This window comes from Trichomycterus rosablanca, chromosome 17 (genome assembly GCF_030014385.1).
Source record: "Trichomycterus rosablanca isolate fTriRos1 chromosome 17, fTriRos1.hap1, whole genome shotgun sequence".
Lineage (NCBI taxonomy): Eukaryota > Metazoa > Chordata > Actinopteri > Siluriformes > Trichomycteridae > Trichomycterus > Trichomycterus rosablanca.
This window is the reverse complement of record NC_086004.1, coordinates 26,894,527-26,917,766: the sequence shown is the minus strand read 5'-3', so window position 1 is coordinate 26,917,766 and position 23,240 is coordinate 26,894,527. Positions and strand designations below refer to the sequence as shown.

General features: G+C 40.5%; 2 protein-coding genes across 3 annotated transcripts; both read right to left on the bottom strand.

Moving 5' to 3' along the window:
- Positions 1 to 28: 28 nt before the first annotated feature.
- Positions 29 to 11,452, bottom strand: hps3 (HPS3 biogenesis of lysosomal organelles complex 2 subunit 1). 2 transcript variants are annotated; one of them, XM_063012925.1, is made up of 18 exons: positions 11,080 to 11,452; positions 8,920 to 9,420; positions 8,330 to 8,504; positions 7,543 to 7,625; positions 7,266 to 7,452; positions 7,046 to 7,127; positions 6,821 to 6,975; positions 6,547 to 6,648; positions 5,253 to 5,361; positions 4,843 to 5,030; positions 4,051 to 4,231; positions 3,717 to 3,950; positions 2,732 to 2,917; positions 2,288 to 2,482; positions 2,023 to 2,130; positions 1,589 to 1,795; positions 1,323 to 1,410; positions 29 to 1,141 (listed from the first exon to the last, which is right to left on the bottom strand). In XM_063012925.1, the coding sequence occupies exons 1-18, from the start codon at positions 11,294 to 11,296 to the stop codon at positions 1,014 to 1,016; spliced, it is 3,126 nt and encodes a 1,041-aa protein (XP_062868995.1). In that variant the 5' UTR covers positions 11,297 to 11,452; the 3' UTR covers positions 29 to 1,013. The 2 variants fall into 2 exon arrangements, with proteins under 2 accessions (XP_062868995.1, XP_062868996.1); XM_063012926.1 differs by lacking the exon at positions 6,547 to 6,648.
- A 2,597-nt stretch (positions 11,453 to 14,049) lies between these two features.
- Positions 14,050 to 22,526, bottom strand: LOC134331903 (histidine-rich glycoprotein-like). Its single transcript, XM_063013439.1, has 14 exons — positions 22,309 to 22,526; positions 22,108 to 22,221; positions 21,939 to 22,026; positions 21,663 to 21,829; positions 20,567 to 20,680; positions 20,353 to 20,436; positions 19,386 to 20,237; positions 16,961 to 17,254; positions 16,678 to 16,791; positions 16,173 to 16,251; positions 15,914 to 16,080; positions 15,569 to 15,679; positions 14,626 to 14,784; positions 14,050 to 14,537 (listed from the first exon to the last, which is right to left on the bottom strand). The coding sequence occupies exons 1-14, from the start codon at positions 22,501 to 22,503 to the stop codon at positions 14,355 to 14,357; spliced, it is 2,721 nt and encodes a 906-aa protein (XP_062869509.1). The 5' UTR covers positions 22,504 to 22,526; the 3' UTR covers positions 14,050 to 14,354.
- Positions 22,527 to 23,240: the final 714 nt, after the last annotated feature.

Below are 23,240 nucleotides of genomic sequence, written 5' to 3'. Positions count from 1 at the left end.
ATGCTGTAAAACAACCGAGACGTTGTGATCTTTTGTTTACTTTAATAACAAATAAATAAAAAAAATTACAAAAAAATAAGAAATGCAAGGGAAATCAAAACATTGTTATTAAGCATATTTAAATATCTGCATATTAGATATAAAGGAGCTAAAAGTGCAAACTATACATTCATTAATTTTATGACTGCATAGCATACAGAGTACAATTCTGTAAGAATATGATTTCAGACACCCCTAACGTGGACCATACAGTTTCTCCTCTCATCTGCCTGCCTTCACTATCATTATTGGTCACGACTTCACTAAGTCTGTGCAAACCAGAAAAGGTGCTGTATGTTAAGTTGCTATCTATCTAGCTTGTTTAATACACTTTATTGCAGTTTCTGAATAAGATTGTCACTTGCATATTGATGAACGCTGGTCCCAAACCCAGATGAAATAGGAGAGCTGCATAAGAAAGGGCATCCAGTGTAAAACTATTCAAAGTCTACTACGCAAACCAGATCCGCTGTGGCGACCCCTAAATATTAAAGCAGATGAACGAAAATTAAAAAACACATTGAATTTCCTGTGATAAGCTTGTTTGAACTGGACAGTTAAATCAGATTATCCAAACACATTGTTTAAAATTTGACGAGCCAAATGTGTGCAAAAAAGCCTTTTGTACCTTTGCTCTGTACTGAGGATAAACATTATTTTCATTAAATTTTTTACCACTGCTTTATCCTGGTCAGGGATGCAGTGGGTCCGATTTTACCCAAAAACCCTGGGCAAAATGCAGGAATTCACCCCTGGCAGGGTGCCAAACTATGGCGGGGATAGACAATAAAGCAAACCTGAATAAATATCAGATCAAGACATTCACAGAAATCATATAACCATGCATTAGCTTAGACTGTGATCTACTGATAACTGTGGTACTGAATATATGATTGTCATACTGACGCACATTGTCCAGCAATGCTGATCCTGATGGTGCACAGCTTACAGTGCTGATCCTGATAGTGCACAGCTCATGTACGAAGGTGCTTCTGACTGCATTCCAGAAGGTGAGGCAGGAAGAAGTTTGCAGTCCCATCATCTGGTAACAGGTCCAAAAGCTCTACTGGATTTAGCAGCATGGCCACCACTACCAGAGTCTCTGTTACAAACACATCCAACAAACATGTTATGTTTCACATGCTAAATACTTCTGATCAAATTTAAAAACCCCAGATATTTCAGATTGTAACTATATATTCACTATCTAACTATATTACACACACACACACACACACACACACACACACACACACACACACACACACACATAAAATGCTTACCTTTCAGTGCATCAATCAAAACACTCTGTCCAGAAGAAGCCCGTGTCCTCTCGCAAAGCTCCAGAAATAGTTTCTGCCACCACAGAGCCTGTAGAGAGCAACAACAGGATAGAAAAAACAAAAAATTACAGCCTTGTCCTGTATGGATCTTTGAGAGTTTATGTCCCCTTAGAAGGAAGAGGAAGGAGAGTAATAATACCAAATAGACTCGTTTAAAGCCACAGTTACAAGGGATTCAATGTAAAATGTAAGTGTGAGTTGTTTACCAGTTTGTCATCGTGTAGCTCGTGGTTAGCATAAGGGATGATGGCCTGAGGACAGCGGTCCAGCAGCTTCTCGATGGCACTGCTGTGCTGGCCGAGTTTGGTAGCACAGAGCACATGAACACTCAGGCCGGCATTGTCGGCATCGGACAGCTGCTCCAGCAGAGGCATGATGGAGGACACGTCCAGCGTCGGACCACACAGCAGAGACTGCAACAGACATTTTATAATATAGAGAACAGTGCATGTGCTTCCTCCGACAGGTGTAAAGCCACCTGCCGCTCCCCTATTCATTCAGTGGCTGATTCTTACCACATATAGAAAACAAGAAATACTTCACAATTCTGATTTGGGTACCATTCAGTTCCTTTAATGGACTGCAAAACTCTTTATTTTATCACACATGACCCCCACAGAAGTGTGCCAGTGTTACAGACCTGAAGTTTCTGCAGATCTTCCTGGTGATCAAGCGTGATGTTGAACTGAAGAGGAGTCAGGATGCTCACCCAGGGGTACAGCATCCCATAATGAGAGCTGGAGTTGATCTGGAAAATAGATTCATAGCTTTATGGATCTAATGAGCAAATCAATACATTTTAATTATTCTTAATTCAGATTTGACCTCTGATTCTTCTCTCATATTAAGTCTATAGGACAGAATCACTTTCAGTTTGTCAGTATGGATCTTTGGTCTGAACTCACGAGGTCCTCGGCTGTTTTGAGAGCTTTAATCCCCGAGCGCTCTCTGCGTATGATGCGGTGGATGTAGACAGAGGTGAGGTGGAACAGCAGCTCCTGGATGATGGTTTCCTGAGATGAGGCCACCAGCAGGGCTTCCCAGAAATCTACTAGCAGCTGAGGAACACTCTGAGGTTCTACGCTGGCCTTACACAACTCCTTATAGAGAAATTCAGAGGAAGAAAGATTGAGACAGAAATAAAGTGTAAGAATGAGATGAGCTCAATCCAGAACCTAAAGAATCTAAAGACTTGATGCCTGTTTCGTTTCAGTATGTACTTGTATATATCTGAAATGACAATTAAGCCTTTCTTGAACTCTTGAACTAATAACAGCCATGAGAAGACCACTTTTTACTTGTTGTTATATCAATAATATGACGACAGCTGACATTAAAAGTGACTGTACCCTGAAGAAAAGTTCGGCCTCCTCCAGTTTGACCTTGCTGTTCTCATGTAGAGCCACCACGGCGGCCACCAGCAGACCATCCTGGGTGTCGTGCAGGTGCTGTGCCAGCTGAGTGGGCACCACTGCCTTTTCTCTGCCATGCACAAGCAGCTTGGGTTCTTCTATAAAGCCATACACCTGCAGCATCTGGTCAGGTCAACAAAAGCAAACCGAGAAAGAAATGTTTGAGTAATGTTTGAGCCGGAAGCTAAGGTTGCATCAAGTACAGTTTATAGCTGCCAGTTTAGCATTATGTCTTTTTGTCCGAGCATCCCCCCACTTGTCTCAAACAGTACTGAGCTGGTCAAGCCGATGAATATCCCAGGCAGGGCTGTAAACCTAGCCGGGCAACCTTTGCTGTCAGGTTGAGAAGCCTGTACTGTCGCTGGCTTAATGTGCATGTGTCAGAGAGTCTCAGCGGTCCTCAGCCAGCATGTGGGTGGTATAACAATTGCAACTGAGAGAGCTGGCCATGAATTAGAAATAATGTAGGAAAATGTAATTAAATATAGACAGTATTTTGCAGAGAAGCTGTGGATGGAACTTAAAGAATGAAAAGGAGAAAAGAAAAATCTAACCAGATGACTGATGACACAGAGCAGATTGCAAAAAAAAAAGAGAAGAGTGGCCAAAATAAAGAAAGATAAATATTTATTATGGAAACTGAACCATTAATTACAGAGAGCTGCAGGGAAGGACAAGGACCGGTACTGCAAAACCAGTTCTCTTAACCGATGTCTCATATTGAAGATGAAAACAAATGTAGAAAAAACTTTTAACCCTGAGTTGTTTTGCTAAGAGATGTCAATGGGCAGGTCATTACTGAGCAAAAATTAATCAATGGAGGGAATGCTGAGAATGTCTCTACAAACAATGCAGTTGGTCTGAACTACAATGATTTGCTGAATTTTCACTGAAGAGATAAATAAATCATTGCTTGTCTAACCTCAGCATGGCGGTCCATCTGCTGCTGGTAGTAGTTAAGATCTCCTAAACGCAGCGCCTGGGCAGCCTTGCACAGCGTGAGTGTAACTGAAGGGGCACCGTTGAGTTCTAGCTGCTCCAAATGGGCCTGAGCTCGGGCAGGACTCGCGTTCTTCATAAACGAGCTGCTCACCACATATGGGAGCTGACCGGGCTCGGCTTTACTGAAGATCTCCAGCACTGTGTTGGCAGTCTCCTGCAGACAACAGAGGGATTAAATTTAACTACAAACATTACTATCAAATAAAATGTAATACAACTTCTCTGTTTTAAAATGAGGTACAATGAGCTCTTACTCCACTGAGCACTTCCATGGTTTCCTCGAGGAGTGAATGTTTAAGGAAGAAAAGGAAGCCTTTCCCGTAATCCACAGCAGTGCCTCGGCACATGGCCACATTCCTCTCAATCACCTCGGTCACAGACAGGCCAGACATCTTATAGTACGGGAGAGCCAAGTGACTGTCTCGCTTATCCAACCTAAAAAGCAAGTCGACGTGAAATAGATTGTAGGACTGTACAGTGGGAATCAAGGTACAAAAACGTACACTTTTATATTTTGGTTGGAAGCGGTCGTGTCTGAGAGACTGAGACGCTTATAGTCCGGATTTAGCGCTATCTGATTTCCACGTTTTTAAACCGCTCAAAGAAGCTTTAAAGGGAAGAAGATTTTCATGAGATCATGACGTGAAAGTGTGATCAATAACACACCCTTTAGGCTTGGCATTCTTTTCACCTTCTTACATTCTTTACCATCACTTAAACCCATGTAGGGCATCCGATTTCGCCAGAATCACTGGCCACAATGCAGCAACACACCCAGGAGAGAATGCCAATCCATTGCAGGCCTTTATTCGACCGCCCTATTCCCCTCCCTTAAACATAGCCAATCACGTCTGCATGTAGAGGCCAGACTGGTCGATAGCACTGCTGGTGATCCAAGCCCTTGGGGGACTTTATATATATGGATTTTTCAGGAGCAATCCTAAAATAATAGTGGACTTGACTATTCTCAGATTAGACCTGAAGAAGAAAAGACCCCATAAGGATGAGTGATTAAGATTTCTTTACGATTAGGGTAGGAATCTGACCTGCTGAAACAGTCTCCAAGCTGGGCACAGCTTTCCTGAAAGGCTTGCTGGAGCTCAGATCTGTCTGTCGAGTCGCTCTGGCTCGGACAGAGCAGATCAGCCAAGAGGAGCAGATGAGCTTCATTTAACAGGTGTAGACAGTTTTGAGAGAGCGGGTTGGTCTGCTCATAGCGCTTACTGTACTCCACCTATCAGAAAAAAAAACATAAAATGTATGAACAGTTAATAACAGTTAATCCTAATTTAACACAGATTTTTTTTTATTTCATCCACTGATACTACACTGATCAAGCATAATTCCGTTTAAATGGTGTTTTTATAGTCCAGATATAGAAATAATTCTGAATTCAAATAAAGCTGCAATTGTGCTTTATGCCAATGATTTAATCAGCTCATTGCTAATACTGTACCATCTCTCTGTAGAGCTGCAGTGTGGTCACAGTGCTCAGAACATACAAGTTCCAGCCATGGCCAGCATCACTGGGTTCCTTAACTTTTGACACAGAGGTCTTCCTGGATCTGGTAACATAATAAAGAATAAGAAAGAGATCAGAAACCAGAACTGTCTGAGGGTAAACTGTAGCATATAGCATAGTACACTATCTCCTAGAATGACATTATAAGGGCACTGTGAGATCCTCAATTTGCAAGAACACTGCTGTTCCCTACTGGTTAACACACTTGTGTAAATGATTATGAGTTAAATTATGATTTTTACCCTTTAGTGTAAACAAAATTAGGTCCGGATAGGTTAGGATATTTCTGGATTATAGACTATTATTAACATCAGAAATACTATTTATCAGTTGAATGCCAATAAAGAAAGATTTTATTTGGCATTTTTAAGAATCTGACCTCTGTTAGCCAGTTGGAGGGCTATTCTACCTCTTTATTCCAGAAAATGCACAACATTTATTAGAGCTTTACAAAGGGGACAATTTCTTAGAATTAAAATAGATTATTACAACTGTAAAGTTCTTTACTGGCAAGGGAAATAATCATTTCTGATGAATACTGTCAGGTACCTATATGCAGGTATCAAATTGGATCCAACCTTAGTCTGACAAAAAATAACCACAGTATTGATTTAACTATATTTAAACTATATTTTTGCAATACAGTCAAACTTTGGTCAAAATAAGAACCTAGATCTTTCTAAATTCCATCGAGAGTATTTAGGTTAGTTCAGTATTAGTTTGACAGTAATTAGGAACTACAGTTAGGGGGTTTAATCTGCTGGGCATGACTGAAAAAAATTCCTCAGGATGTTAGTGAATCAGGGCACAGGTGCTCATACATTCTGCATTTCATAATAGTAGTTTGAAGACTGCAATATTGCACATACTGACCCTCTCTGATGGCCCAGAAATTAAGTGGACATGCTGCAAAATGGAACCAACCATAACCAATATGTGACCTAGTTTATAAAACTGTATTTCTGATACTCTTAACCGATGTTTGACATTATTAATAGGATATGACAGTTACATGATGGTGAGCTAAATTAATCTCAAAATAAAACCTTTCCTTGGTTGACTTGTGCAAGTTATGTTATATAATGTTATATAAACAATAGACAACACAACAATGTGGGTGTTAAAGGATGTGGGTTCACACACAGTTATTAACATGGGTAAGTTGTTATTTCTGGGGACGGTTTTTGGATCAGTACGTGGTTATGGGATACACACATTTCTGACTTACAGGAAGGACCTGAACAGGAACCTTTCCAGAACTGGGCTGGTTGTTTGATCTATACCTGCCACTAGGAAAATCTCAGTCAGTGCTTTCTGCTCTTTAGGTTCACTACAATACAGAGCATTTACTGAGCATCAATGTATGTAAAGAACACAATATTTAGACAAACACAAAAGCAAAAGGCTCCTTATACAGTATTGCTGCTCCATACTACACTTTCAGCCTGGATATGGTACATTTCTATCAGGGTGCAAACATTTTTCATAAAAAAGTGACCTACATAGTTTTTTTAGTTCCTCGTTCAGTCTCTGCTTTGCTGTCCACGTCGGCGGCTGTAAGCAGCACAATTTGATTCCCATAACAGCACAGAGCCTTCAGTCCAATGAACAGCTGAATCCGTAGGGCACACACTTCCATAGTGACAGGGGGACAGGCCTGGACACAAACAATTAATGATGCCTGCTGAAAAGTAGCTGAAATAGCAGCCACATTCCAACCCATTTACCTTCATTGTGGTGTCAATGTAGGGGTCCTCAGCTCGAGCCGCCACAGCGCTGCACCTCACAGAAAAACACTGAAGAGCATTCCTAAAAACGTAGAATGAAATTTCCTTTTCATATTCTTACAACAACAATAGAGACGAAATGAGACTAATCCACAAGCTACTTCTACAGCCAGATTAACTTTTTGAACTGTTTTCTGAACCCTAACCAAGCTTGTCTTACCTAGTAATGACATAGAGAAACTTGTTGCAGAGCACAGACTGAAGAGCGTTCTCTGGGTACTGGTAGGTGGAGATGAGCTCCACTGTGTTCTTTAGACTGTACACATAACCGGCATTCGGCAGAGAGAAAAAACAGAAGATGTAAGATGGCTCGCTCTTTTCTGTCTCACCGCTTGCATTCTGCTGACCTAAGCAAAGTGAGAAAAGAAAAAGAGTACAGATAGTGTTTACTAAGGTAAACTAGTAAATAAAGAACTGGTTATGTCATGAATGCTTACCAGTGTACATGGGATGCAACTGTAAGGAGTGTAAGCGTGTCTCCTCTACACTGCAGCCCTGGAAGAAATCTGGAGCAAACCTCCTACAAGAATAAATAACAGTAGACATCATTTTTGTGTTTTGTGTATGTTTTACAACCGCTTTATCCTGGTCAGGGTCATAGTATGGCAGGCTTTCCACCATTGACAAGTGGTGTCAATGAGTTTGACTAAGAATTTAACCCTTACACTGTTGAAATTTAATTTACTTTATTGTTTTTTGGGGTTCCAAACACCTCAAACAGATGTGTATAAATTAGGGGGTGTTCAAGTTGTTGGAAAATGCATCTAACAACATTTTTTGGCATAAAAGTTGTTGTATTAAAGATGTTATGTGAAACATTTACATTTAAGCATTTAGCACACGCTTTTATCCAAAGTGACTTATAGTTGTAACAGTAAACAATCTAAGCAATTGAGGGTTAAGGGCCTTGCTCAAGAGCCCAACTGTGACAACGTGGCAGTGGTGAGGCTTGAACCGGCAACCTTTTGATTACTAGTCCAGTACCTTAACCAATAAGCTACAGCTGCCCTGAAACCTGTGCATGCTCCTCTACAGGATTGATAGTTATACATAGATGATGTGTAATATCTACAGTCTCACCTTCACTACTAACTCTCATATTAACAGTTCGTTGCTGGAATTGACCATAAAGACCTTTTATAAAATAAAAGAAACAACTGAACACGTATTTTAATGGTTATCAGATAATTCCAAACATTCCTAACACAGCAATGTTTATTAGACCTGTATAGGATGTAGGTAACTTCACTGCTGTTGCCTCCCTCTGTCTCCATTCCTGTCCTTTCCAAAGACACAGAGACCCCACAGTCCTTTGCATCATCTCCCAGCATCTCCAGATGTTTCGGGAACACAAAGAAGTCATCAGGCTCAACAGGGCTCGGTGGTTCCTTCTTAATATCTACATTAAAAGAAATTATAAAGGTCACTTAGACAAAGTTATGTTTATTAAATATCTAATAGTACATTCAATATTAAATAGGCAATCAAAGCCTTTTATAAGTACATTAACACCATACCCAACATTAACAACATCTCAGTGATGCACATGGTGCTCTTATAACTTCAAATAAATTTAAAGATGCACTGCAAACTAGCTGCAGACTTAAAAATCCCACAGAGACTCCCAAAATCTCTGAAAAGCTGCTTTGCAAGAATGTCTACAGTTAAAGTGCTATATAATCCAAGCTGCACTGGGCAGAACTGAATCCTTGAATGTTCAGTGGCTGGATTTACATGTTTGGAAGCCTGTGTCAACCCTCTGTGTACCATTTAAGTGTCTGTCATGCAGTAAAGGATTAATAAATTAATAATACCACTGTAATTTTGGTTACTTGAAGGCATGTCACTGCCGTGCAGATGCTTGTGCTCAGTCATACGTTCCTTCTCCAGATTCTCCAGCTTTAGCACTAGCACCTCCAAATCTGTCTGCAGGGCCACATAGCTGCCACAGAGTGCCACCTGCAGCGGGCACCAGCCGGGCACATTTACAATAAGAAGCCGCTCAAAATCAAGCGCATCATGCTGCTCGCTGAGCGACTGACGTTTCAAGCCAAACAGCACAAGGCTCTTGCTGCAGGCCACCAGCAGGGAACCTGTTATGGGACAGCAAGCAGCACAGCGTGGCGCCTCTGAGAGAGGAATTTCTACTATCTCCATTTGCTCTTTAGGGGTGCCTTGTAGTGCCTGGCCTTGCATGAGGTGGCCAAGGAGTCGAACGCCCACACGCTTCTTCTCAGCCCCTTGATAACGCCAGTTAGTGTAGGCCCTTAAATATGTGGCACCATTCTTCTCCTCGATGGTAACCAGGTAGTCCCCTTAGGAAAAAGCAGAACAGAGGACAAATGAACATTTCATAAATTTGTTTCATAGATACTTCAACCCAGTTGTCTGGCCATAGCGATTTGGCCCTTATCAAAGTCAGGTCTTTATGTCTGATCATTCTGCATTCAACGCATTAAGCCATTATTGAGCCATTATTTAATATATCCCTGACCATTTTTTTGGTTGTTTTAATGTTTTGTAATAACAGAATATAATTGTGCAGATCAGTCAGGGGGTTGATGCCACAAAATTAAAAACACAAGATTATTATTATTTTTTTTATGAAGCATTGATTTCACAGACTGATACTTAGATCAGAGAATGTATTTACAATGCTGTCGAGATTCCATTGTCTGGTCTGGTGCATTATGACATTCTGATTACATAGTTATATAAATAAGTAGGAGTACAAATGTTTTAATTAAAAAAGGCTGGTGAGTGTTTAAGAAGAAGATCCTTCTTCAGAAGAAGAACCCTGGTTCAAACCCCACCTCTGTCTGGTTGCCACTGTCTGGCTCTTGGGCAAGGCCCTTAACCCTCTATTGTTTAGCTTGTTTTCTGTCACTATTGTAAGTCACTTTAATTAAAACATGTTTATTTTTTAATTTTTGGGGTTTTTAACGTCATGTTATACACACTTTGATTACATTCATGACAGGACAGATAGTTCAAGTTTTTAATGTCAAACACAGTCATGGACAATTTTGTATCTCTAATTCACCTCACTTGCACGTCTTTGGACTGTGGGAGGAAACTGGAGCTTCCAGAGGAAACCCATGAAGACATGCAAACTCGAAAGGACCCGGACCAATACACCTGGGAATCAAACCCAGGACCTTCTTTCTGTTAGGCAACAGTGCTACCCACCAAGCCATCGTGCCACCCCATGGCAAACATGTGGGGTGGCACTTCTGGGACTTTTGATTTTGTAGACTAGAGTTTATATGGAGTAATTTAGTGTAATTTATGTGTAACATACTCACTGATCTGGCTGTAAACAATGCTGTGCACTAAACCCATAGTGGAGACTTATTTTATTTAGGATTAGGATTTTAACGTCATGCTTTACACACTTTGGTTACATTCATGACAGAAACGGTAGTTACTTATTACACAAGGTTCATCAGTTCACAAGTTTAATATCAAACACAGTCATGGACAATTAAGCGTCTCCAATTCACCTCACTTGCATGTCTTTGGACTGTGGGAGGAAACCGGAGCACCCGGAGGAAACCCACACGGACACGGGGAGAACATGCAAACGCCACACAGAAAGGACCCGGACCGCCCCACCTGAGGACTGAACCCAGGACCTTCTTGCTGTGAGGCGACAGTGCTACCCACTTAGCCACCGTGCCGCCCTGTTATGTTTTACACACTTTGGTTACATTCCTGACAGGACAGGTAATTACTGGTTACAGTAGATTGATCAGTTCAAGTCTTTTATGTCAAACACAGTCATGGACAATTTTGTATCCTCAGTTCACCTCACTTGCACGTCTTTGGACTGTGGGAGGAAACCCATGAGGACATGCAAACTCCAGCAGCAGTGCTACCCACCAAGCCATCGTGCCACCCCATGGGGACTTTGTGTTTTTTGTATTAGAGGTTATATAGAGTGATTTAGTGTAATGTATGTACAGTATACTCACCGATCTGGCTGTAAACAATGCTGTGCACTAAACCCATAGTGGAGAAGCGACAGATAAGAGGACATTGTTTCCCCTGCGGATCGAACACGTCGATCTTACATCCTCCAGCCGACAGGACAAACAGAGCTCCGCCGCCACAGCACACCAGACCAGGTTCCTGTTCTGTCGGTACGATCCGTTGAGAGGAGAACGGGTGGCAGTTGTACACATGCACCATTTTAGCAGCAGAGCAGAACTTGTAAGCTTCACTTTCTGTCTGAACGCTAATAATTTAACGGGGCCTGATTAACATCACATGCTTCACGGTCCTGTGACAGTCAGACCGAACATTTCTACTAAACTATATTAGTTTTTATTTGCTTCAATTCCTGGAGGAAACATTAAAGCTTTAAATAATAAAAACAGACGTCATATGAACATGAAAACGATTTATACATGACACATCGTTTCTATTTCCTGTATAAGGATAGCTTCAGGGTGGGACTTCTACTGCAGATCCTTCACTTATTTGTCAGTTCTCCTGTCAATAAAGTCAAACTGTAATGTGATTGGCTAGAACTCCTCCGCTCAGTAAACATACACTGATCAGCCATAACATTAAAACCACCTCCTTGTTTCTACGCTCACTGTCCATTTTATCAGCTCTACTTACCATACAGGAGCACTTTGTAGTTCTACAGTTACTGACTGTGGTCCATCTGTTTCTCTGCATGCTTTTTAGCCTGCTTTCACTCTGTTCTTCAATGGTCAGGACTCTCCCAGGACCACTACAGAGCAGGTATTACTGTATTTGGGTAGTGGATCATTCTCAGCACTGCAGTGACTCTGACATGGTGGTGGTGTGTTAGTGTGTGTTGTGCTGGTATGAGACAGACACAGCAGCGCTGCTGGAGTTGTTAAATACCGTGTCCACTCACTGTCCACTCTATTAGACACTCCTACCTAGTTGGTCCACCTTGTTGATGTAAAGTCAGAGATGATGGCTCATCTATTGCTGCTGTTTGAGTTGGTCGTTTTCTAGACCTTCATCAGTGGTCACAGGACGCTACCCACGGGGCGCTGTTGGCTGGATATTTTTGGTTGGTGGACTACTAGCCAATCATGTCTACTGTACAGTGTATCACAAAAGTGAGTACACCCCTCACATTTCTGCAAATATTTTATTATATCTTTTCATGGGACAACACTATAGAAATAAAACTTGGATATAACTTAGAGTAGTCAGTGTACAACTTGTATAGCAGTGTAGATTTACTGTCTTCTGAAAATAACTCAACACACAGCCATTAATGTCTAAATGGCTGGCAACATAAGTGAGTACACCCCACAGTGAACATGTCCAAATTGTGCCCAAAGTGTCAATATTTTGTGTGACCATCATTATTATCCAGCACTGCCTTAACCCTCCTGGGCATGGAATTCACCAGAGCTGCACAGGTTGCTACTGGAATCCTCTTCCACTCCTCCATGATGACATCACGGAGCTGGTGGATGTTAGACACCTTGAACTCCTCCACCTTCCACTTGAGGATGTGCCACAGGTGCTCAATTGGGTTTAGTCCATCACCTTTACCTTCAGCTTCCTCAGCAAGGCAGTTGTAATCTTGGAGGTTGTGTTTGGGGTCGTTATCCTGTTGGAAAACTGCCATGAGGCCCAGTTTTCGAAGGGAGGGGATCATGCTCTGTTTCAGAATGTCACAGTACATGTTGGAATTCATGTTTCCCTCAATGAACTGCAGCTCCCCAGTGCCAGCAACACTCATGCAGCCCAAGACCATGATGCTACCACCACCATGCTTGACTGTAGGCAAGATACAGTTGTCTTGGTACTTCTCACCAGGGCGCCGCCACACATGCTGGACACCATCTGAGCCAAACAAGTTTATCTTGGTCTCGTCAGACCACAGGGCATTCCAGTAATCCATGTTCTTGGACTGCTTGTCTTCAGCAAACTGTTTGCTGGCTTTCTTGTGTGTCAGCTTCCTTCTGGGATGACGACCATGCAGACCGAGTTGATGCAGTGTGCGGCGTATGGTCTGAGCACTGACAGGCTGACCTCCCACGTCTTCAACCTCTGCAGCAATGCTGGCAGCACTCGTGTCTATTTTGTAAAGCCAACCTCTGGATATGACGCTGAACACGTGGACTCAACTTCTTTGGTCGACCCTGGCGAAGCCTGTCCCGAGTGGAACCTGTCCTGGAAAACCACTGTATGACCTTGGCCACCATGCTGTAGCTCAGTTTCAGGGTGTTAGCAATCTTCTTATAGCCCAGGCCATCTTTGTGGAGAGCAACAATTCTATTTCTCACATCCTCAGAGAGTTCTTTGCCATGAGGTGCCATGTTGAATATCCAGTGGCCAGTATGAGAGAATTGTACCCAAAACACCAAATTTAACAGCCCTGCTCCCCATTTACACCTGGGACCTTGACACATGACACCAGGGAGGGACAACGACACATTTGGGCACAATTTGGACATGTTCACTGTGGGGTGTACTCACTTATGTTGCCAGCTATTTAGACATTAATGGCTGTGTGTTGAGTTATTTTCAGAAGACAGTAAATCTACACTGCTATACAAGCTGTACACTGACTACTCTAAGTTATATCCAAGTTTCATGTCTATAGTGTTGTCCCATGAAAAGATATAATGAAATATTTGCAGAAATGTGAGGGGTGTACTCACTTTTGTGATACACTGTAGATGCCAGGCCAGCTACCCAGGGGATTGTAACCCCAGATCCTGGGTTCTGTTTCAATGCTTGTATTGACCACCTGAGATCATAATCACGTGAACTTATCTGTAAGTAAAGTAAATGTATGTGTTCCTGGTCACTATTCTCATGTTTATGTGTGTTATGTATAATTTGTGTTTATGTGTTTATAAGTGTGGGAGCCAGCACCCAGTGGTAATAGTAATTAAAATCAATATCAATCAATAATCAATAATAATAATTATTATAAAATATTTTTGATAAAGAACATTTCTTTTATTACATTTACTTTAGTTAAAAGGTATAAACATTTTTAAATAAAAGCACCAGTAATGAGATTAGGGCTGTATTAGCAAGGCAAGGCATTGGGAAAAGTTACAAGTGAGGTGTACACTGATAGATTTCTTGCTATAATATAATAATAACAGCACCTGATTCTGTCTGATTCCTTTTAAAAATACAATGCACAGTACCTACATATAGAATATTTAGCATAAATGTGTTTACTGGCAGTAACTGGTATTGACATGTAGCATAAAACAATTAACTGGAACTCCATTCACAGTTTTATCGATCGTAGACAAAGGTTGTGCCTCCTTTCTCCAGGGCAGTTTTTGGCAGCAGCTGGCATTCTGTGGGGCAGTGGGACAGGTGGAGGGGGCAAAACCAGCACTGATCCAGAGGTTTGGACTGTTGTTGATTGTTTTGTTGTCCCATTAAACCTTTCAGACTCATTAGTGATCTATAAGAGAGCAATGATAAAAAATCATTAAAATGCTTTTAATTAACTTAATTTTTTGTATTATTATTGAGATCTGAATGACACCTACTGTCTGTTGATAGATTGAACAGCTGACTTCAATGGATATCTTTTTCCTAGCATCTTCAATGGTAGTGTGTGATCCACTTATCCAGCTGTTTTTTTCGGAAACGGTTATTTCAGGTTCATCATCATGTGTGATGTGTGATCCAGTACAAAAGCCTCTTGTCTTAAATCAAGAAGATGCACAGATATCAGTCAGTCATGCATTAAGTCATCAGTGTACAAACACAGGTCAAGAGCCTCAGTGAGATTTAAGTGACTTGTGGGCCTGATTGTTGCTGTCAAATGGGCTGGTTTAAGTGTGTCAAGAACTGTTCATCACAAAGGATCAGAGTCAAGCGTAAATGTGCAAAAACATCCACTAAAACAGCAGCCTTGTGGGTTGAAATTTATTGTTGATGAGGAAGGTCAGAGGAAACCGGCCCAACATGTTCAAGCCCAAAAACAAACATTCAAGGTTACAGGTAGCACAGCCTCACTGAAACTAGACAGTTAAAATTCAGGAAATGTTGCCTGGCTTAATGAATCTTTATTTCTGCAGCAACATCCAGATATGAATGACTGTGCTTTGTGTCAACAATTCAGGTTAATGTGTAATGGATGTGTAAAAGGTCTTCTTGGAACTCATTGGGGCTAATACCAATCAAGCCTTGGTTGGCTACTACAGCCAAGCTCAGCAATGTTTTTGACCATGTGTCTACTTTTATGGCCACAATTTACCATTATATAATGGCTACGTCCAGCATGATAATGGTAAAAAGCACAAGTCATCTGAGACTGGTTTCAAAACCTTAGAAAAAAAGATTGTGTATTTTATTGCCGTTTATACACCAGCTCTAAAATCAGCAGAGTATGTTGGGGATGTGGCAGAATGGAAGACTTGCAGGATAAACGTGCAGTACAAAAAACATGTATGTGTGTGTGTTTAATATTTAAACTATGCTACTCACAGATGTCTGATTCTTTGGCTGACACTGAGTCAAATCAACATCAGTTGAGGCTTTGGCACAATCTGTCTCCTGTATGATGAACTCCACAAAGTAGGCTGGACCAACAACCCACTGTTAAAAAAGCCAATATACTTACAATGACTGTACACAACTGTGTGTGTGTACATGTTTAATATCTAATACATTTGTTGAGGACTTATATATTAACATTTACATTAACATTAATATTGGTACACATGATTCTAAATGGATAAAAAATAGAAAATATGCAAATAAAAAATCTTCATTTTGCTACTATACACCACTTTTAAATCCTGAGATCTTAGTAAGAATGGCTAAAGATACCTGCATACTCGCTCCTGTTATGTTCAGAAGAGCAAAGTAATTGGGCATGGCTGTCTCTTTATTGAACTTTTGTAGAGCAAGTTTTGCTGTCTCTGCAACTATTGGATCATCCAGGCTCTCTGATGTTGGACAGTCTGGACAGGTCTCAACAATGGCAGTAGCAGGAACTTAAAAACAGCACAGTTTGTGTTATAAAATAACTCAGGTGGATGTTTGGGGCTAATGATTAAAAGTTACAGGTACAGGGATCACAACTCACCTTGCTGGATGGTGCAGCTAAAGTTATGCAAGGTGAAGGTGGGCCGAATGGAGACAGATGCCCTGCATGTTCCAAAAACCTAGAAGATTCATTAGGGAATTATTATTTTTATAATAAATCTGCATTAGATTTCTTAACACTGTAAACTGACAATCTTCTCACGCTAGCCCACTACCGCTGGGATCCATAGTTTGAGTCCCCAGCGGTGCTATCAACCGGTTGGGCCTGTACATACAAACATGATTGGCTATGTCTGAGGGGAAATAATGGCCAAGTCTATTCTACAACTACATAACATTGAACGAAAGGGTTTAAATACTCAAGGCTCAACATGTACTATTGTTTGTGAGTCAGTAATACAAACAAAACAAATTTTTTTTACGTCAAGTCAGATCAAGTCACATTTTGTGAATAATTCATGCAGAAATGAAGGTAATTTCCAGGAATTTACAAACACTTACTATCAACTGTATATGGTAAAGTACAGATCAACGCTTTGGCTTACTGGAACATTGGAGATGTCTTTTACTTCACACGACTTCCATTTCTTTTTGCTGATCACGTGACATTTTGTTTCCAGCACATCTATGGTCAGGTGTAAAATGTTCACCCCTCCCTCCTTTGAACAAAATAAGCAAATGTAAACACACAAAATATTTGTAAGATATGATAAACTGTACTTTCATTTATAATATTAAGTGCTTCATTCTTTCAAGTTGGTACCAACAAGTTAAAACACTTAATGCTAATAGTAGAGTATTGTGCTTTATTCAATAAGGCAAACTTACCTTCAGCTCTTGCTGGACATCATACACTCTGTTCAGGGAGAAAATGTACCCCTCTGTTCTGACTGCATTTACATGGTCCAGTACCTCCTCAGCTGTGTTAATTATAGCTACGTCCAGGCACCCGGTTGGTACAGGGGTGGCAATGCCATTCCGAAAGTAAAAACTTACTAGTGACAGAAAAATAAACTGCAGCATTTTCACTTGTAAAGTTCCTTCATCGGAAGCTGAACAGACTAAAAAAAACGTCAGTGTATGTTCAGCAGCTTTCTGAACCAGCAAACCCTGAACCTTAACCTGCACCCATCAGCAAACAGCAACATTATCGACTGTTGACCACTTTATGTATGCAATAGATACAGCCTAGCTGTGCTTTCCTCCACCATACTATTTAAACAGGCCAAATCTAACCATTTTACTTACTCAAACAAAACTAAAATATCCTATTTGCACCAGGTTATGCTCCAGATGCAGTACCACAAAGCTGTCCAGCATGACTGTGTATAGAAGAAACATATGTAGACTTGATAACAGTATTTTTACAAGAGTTCATTCTAATACATTTTAATAAAAAGGAGTCAGCTTTTAATTAAGAAAATAGAACTTTAGGAACAAAGGTTTAGGAACAAAGGTTTAGGAACAAACGTGTCTTGCATAATAAATAAAGAATAAAGAATTCAGTAAAATAATGAGACAAAGTATGTTCACTTTAATGATTAGGCAAAAGCTTTTACACAAATAGTTACATACCTGGAGGTCAATTAAAACTTGACATAGCTCAAAAAATAACACTTAAAACGTACAAAGCATTAATGACCTTCTCTGATTAAGGATGCATGTCCATTTTTCTCCATACATAATAAGAAGGATGGTTAATTGCTTTATCCCCAGAGTTTGGAAAAAAAAAAGTTGGATAGGGTTTCTCATTAGTGTTGCTCACTTTCGCCCAAAGAATAGAACCCACTGCAGCCCTGACCAGAATAAAGCAGTGGTAAAACAGACATTAAATGAATGAATGAATAATGTTGCTGCAACAGTCACCCCTACTTTCTGGTTTAGGTACCAGAACAAAAAGCCTGACTCTCCAAATGCAGTACAGCTCTCTGTTAACATTTCCCAGCTGACTTTTGTGGAAGTCTGTTGGGGCGGGTGGTACTCATTACGAACTGAAAATGGTAAAGGTAAATAAGGTAAAAAGGGGAGGAAAAACCTGGCCAAAACTCTACAATTCTAAAGCTCCAAATCTACCATTATATGCCACCCCAGTGGCAACAAACTATTTGAAAAGTGTGCCAAAAGAAAGCCTTTTTTGCTAGACCACAATCACGTCAATAAAGAAATCAACCTAATCTCATTGTTAAGTATGGTCAGAGGGCTGTTGTGTTTCAGGGCTGTTTTTCCTTCAAAGACACTGGACATCTTGTTAGGAAACGTAACCTTCATAAACTCCACAGTACAACTGTTATGGTTGTACCGTCCAACAGGACAGTGATTTAAAACATTAATTTCAGATTTAAAATTCTACAGAAAAAAAGCTAGATGAACTCAGTATTAAGCTTTTGCTATGACACTTTGAGTCTCCTGACCTAAAGGCAGGCCCATATAAACCAGTGAGGTGAGGTGAGGTGAAGAAGAGATTCTAAAAGAGAGAACCTAGGAGCCTGGAGAACCTACAGAGAGTTTGTATTTAGAAGTTATCTCAAAACTTGCTCTGCATTTTCCAATCAGGCATAACAGGACACTCAACGCTGTTCTGTATGAAATGGGTGCACATAAGTTTGACAATAAACAAATTTAAATGTTAGCTCTTTATTTATATCCTTATGATTTCATGCATTTTTGTAGCTCTTAAGTGTTATGCACAATTGCTAAACAATTAAACAATGTAATCATGGTCCATTTAAACGTCCACATATCTTGTCTTCACTAATTTAAAGGGAAGGTTGGGGGGGGGGGGAGAATGTCAGATGTGTGAAAGAATTATGGGCCCATTAAAGCATTAAACAGCATTGGGGACATTAGGGAGCCGTGCATTTCTTATTTCAATTACTGAACTGTCTCTCAAATTCCTAATTTCTTGCAATCATGCACACTAATAACATCCAGGCGGTGAGACATACAGTATGTCCATGAAGTTTTATTATTGATTAACCTATAATTATTACTTCTACTATCTTCTTCTATAATTTAATACTAGTGATGGGGAATATGGAAAACACAGTGCATATGTGTTGTTATTGTATATATATTTTATCTATAAAAATGTTTGTTACAAACTTGAAATTTGTGCTTAAAAATCCTTTGAAAATAATCTGTAATCAATCTTAAAACACAAAGTGATTTTGTGGTGTAAAACACTGTTTTATTGCAGTAGCATGTTACATCATTTCCAGTCAGATAAACACCACAAACATTCAAAGTTCGTTCAGGCCTTTCCTGCGGCAGGCTTTTTATTAATCAGTGGATCCTCGGCAAATGCCTCCAGGAGGAGCTTCTCAGTGGTCTTAAACTCTGCTGGGCAGTTGGGAGATACAGTGGTGGGAAAACGTCCAATCACAGGCTCAGTTGCTCCTGGGATCTCAGGGTCAGGGTGAGGGGCAATTTTGGTAGGCCGATCGGGTACTTCAAATGGGTCAGGGAAGAATGGAAGGGTTGTGGGTTTATCCAAGGCAGGGTGGACGCGGACGGTTCCCTCTGGTTTTCTCTTGGCTGCTATGTGTTGCTGCTGGTGGTGGTGGTGGTGATGCTCATGCTCATGGAGGTGCCCATGCTTGTGCTCATGATCCAGCGCCAGCTCGTGGTCATGCTCGTGCGTCTCACCTTCTGGATGTTGATAGTTGTGGTGGGGTGGGTGAACGCCCTGGTCATCTGTGTGGTTGTGGGCTAGGCTGTGATGGGCATGGACATGGTCCTGGTCATGACTGTGGTCGTGGTCATGACTGTGGTCATGACCGTGTTCATGAGGGTGTTTGTGGCCATGACCCTCTTTGTGGTCATGGGGGTGTGCGTGGCCATGACCCTCTTTGTGATCATGGTGGTGGTGATGGCCAGAATCACTAGAGTGATCGTGTGCGTGCTCTTCCTCATCCTTATGCTTGTGATCGTGCTTGTGGCCAGGTGGATGATCATGTTTGTGACCAGGGGGGTGGAAATGAGGGCCTGAGTGGTCATGAGCGTGGTCATGTGAGTGGTCATGTGAAATGGTTGCACTGACATTATTTTTATGGTTATGATCCACCTCTGCTCCTTGAATATGGAGCTGCTTTTCCTCCTCTGCACCCTGTAAGATGCAAACATTAAAATCTGTCAGTGTGTGTTCATCCAAATAACCTTGTATATTCACTGAGCTCATCAATACCAACAACTTAAATAACTGAAATCATCTGTAATCTTACCTCAGGTTCATAGATGTCACAGTTAACACTTAGGCTTTCCTTGTTCATGACATTAGAATAAGAAGCTTTGCAGAAACCTTTGTGCTAAGAATGGAAAATAGCAAATAATTAGCTAAATTTGGCTTTTTATGCATTCTATGGTAAGTTAAAAAATAATAGCATGCAGCTATTTTAATAATAAAAAAATCATTCAAATATTAATTTTTTTACTTACTGCAAACTTGCAGCTCATGACTTCACATTTGGAGGCCTCAGCTACGTCGGTTTTGTTGGAGCAGACGCTCTCCTGGATGGTGAACTCTACGTTGCGGAAAATACCAAATCCCCCCTAAAGAAAAGTACATAAAATTATTTGAGTTATTGAATTTTTTTTCCCATTTTTCGGTGGGTAGCACTGTCGCCTCACAGCAAGAAGGTCCTGGGTTCGATCCCCAGGTGGGGTGGTCCGGATCCTTTCTGTGTGGAGTTTGCATGTTTTCCCCGTGTCCGTGTGGGTTTCCTCCGGGTGATCCGGTTTCCTCCCACAGTCCAAAGACGTGCAAGTGAGGTGATTTGGAGATACAACCGTGTGGACTGATGAACCTTGTGTGTAATGAGTAACTACCGTTCCTGTCATGAATGTAACCAAAGTGTAAAACATGATGTTAAAATCCTAATAAACAAACAAACAAGCATCTGTCCTCATAGTTTATTTGCTTTACTTAATTTTTTATTTTTATTATTTTATTATTATTACTTTTGCTTTCTCAATCTCTTCTTTGTAGTCGTTCAGGTGAGGGCAAACATTAATATACAATGAAGTGTCATATTTCAAGGCAGTATTTTTCAGTTTATGAGCATTTAGGACACACACTTTAAAAAAAATTTAGTGTGTTTGTATACAGCTGTGTGGATGTTCTATAATGTTATTTCCCTTTGTAGCTTGGCCATCAGATTCATTAGTCATTGTCATTGTGATTGACTATATTTGGGGACTTGAGTTGAGTTCACCTATTGCAAGTGCACATCATCTTAGTTAGAAAAGTAAAGGAGAAAACCCAAACTATCACTTTACACTAAGTTTGTTTGAATGGTTGAATGCAATTTTATTGTCTTCCAAGCTGCTGGAACTCCTTAATATGTTCAATAAGAACCTTGTGCTTTTTGATGAATCTAAAGCAGACAAACTAGTACATGCCCAGTTAGCCCTATTAAGCAATATTGTACTACCAATCACATCATTACTATTTAACACGTTTAGTAAGTACTGTAGTATGTAGTTTGGAATGATGTTGGTTATTATTTTTAATTACATTTCCAACATATAATACCTGCATGGTGGCCCTTGTAAGCTCAAGAGGAACAAAGTAGTTTGGGAGCATGCTCTCCTTGTTGAACTTCTCCATGCCCATCTTCATCGTCTTCAGCATGTCTTCATTATCCAGTGAACTCATAACCGGGCAGTCAGGGCATACTCTGACAATTTTAGAGGCAGAAACTGCAAAAGAGAGCAGATATTTTGTTTATATGTTTGATCTTGAGGAGTGCTAATACTAATAACAATAGCAGATTAGACTTTAGTTTAAAGTAAAATGTTTGGTCATTACCAGGTCTGATGTTGCAGCTATATTTGTAAAGACGAACGACTCTTTGAGGTTTGTTTATGTAGATCGCTGCCTTGCACTGACCGTAAACCTGAACATAAACGTGTAACATTAAACACTTAACTCTATTTTAAATGCAAACTCTTGATTAAAGAAAATAAATTGCTTATACCTGGTGTTCTCCAATATTCCTGTTTTCACAGTCCTTCCAGTTCTTCTTACTGAGGATATGGCAGTTTGTCTCGAGGACATCCATTGTTAAATAATACACTGCTCCAGTTTCACCCTGGTAATAAAAACATTCATTTGCTCAGTTAAGAATACTCGATATACGTCATATATATTTAGAAATGTTTAGATTAGAAATACTTACATGGCGTGTCTGCTGAACGTTCCTAAGGCGCTCCAGGCTCAAGATGTAGCCCTTAGTACGATCCAGGTTGATCTTCTCTAAAGCCAGTCCAGCAATGCTATTAGCAGCAGGATCCTTGCAGGAACTTGGCGGTGGGCCCCCAGCAGGGGCTCCATGTACGCACGCAACGGCAAGCAGCAAAAGCACACACTTCATGGTGGAACTTTTGCCAACACACATCGCTGCAGAACTGGAAGGAGTGTTTTATAGTCGATAATCCCACCCCCTTCTACCACCCCCGAAGAACTGCTGTAGCCTTGATCATTGTGCCCTCCCAATCAGTCAACAAGGCTCCTTATCTGTTAAAAGACCCCCGTCATTATATTGGTTTAATCAATCAAGCGACCCCAATCAATTCATTGTCACGACTGCTGCGGCTCACTGACCAAAGTGTGAGTTTAAACTATTGATCTGTGAGGCGACAGTGGGTTTTGATTGCTGACTCACTTTTCTAATATTTGCTTAAATCTCAGGCAAACATGCAAACCCTCAATTACAGTATATAATTTTAGTTTATAAGTTTATAAATACATATTTAAAATGTTGTAGCAGAACAAAAGAACAAACAAAATCAGGTGTTCTTATCCAGAATTTTTAATCTGCCTGGATGAGGAAGTGAGAGACTCAGACTATTACTAAAATCATTTTCTATCAGTCTTTACCAAGGCTGATCATCTGGAAGTGTATATAGCCTGTGTTTAGTAAAAGTCAAGTCTGATTTATTTATTTGTTAACAACCCCAAATCAAAAAAAGTTTGGACAGTATGGAGAATGCAAAAAAAATGCAGTGTTCCTTACATTTACTTTTACTTTTATTAGATTGCAGACCGTTTAAACCCAAGACATTTCATGTTTTGTCTGCTCAACTTCATTTCGTTTGTTAATAAACCTCC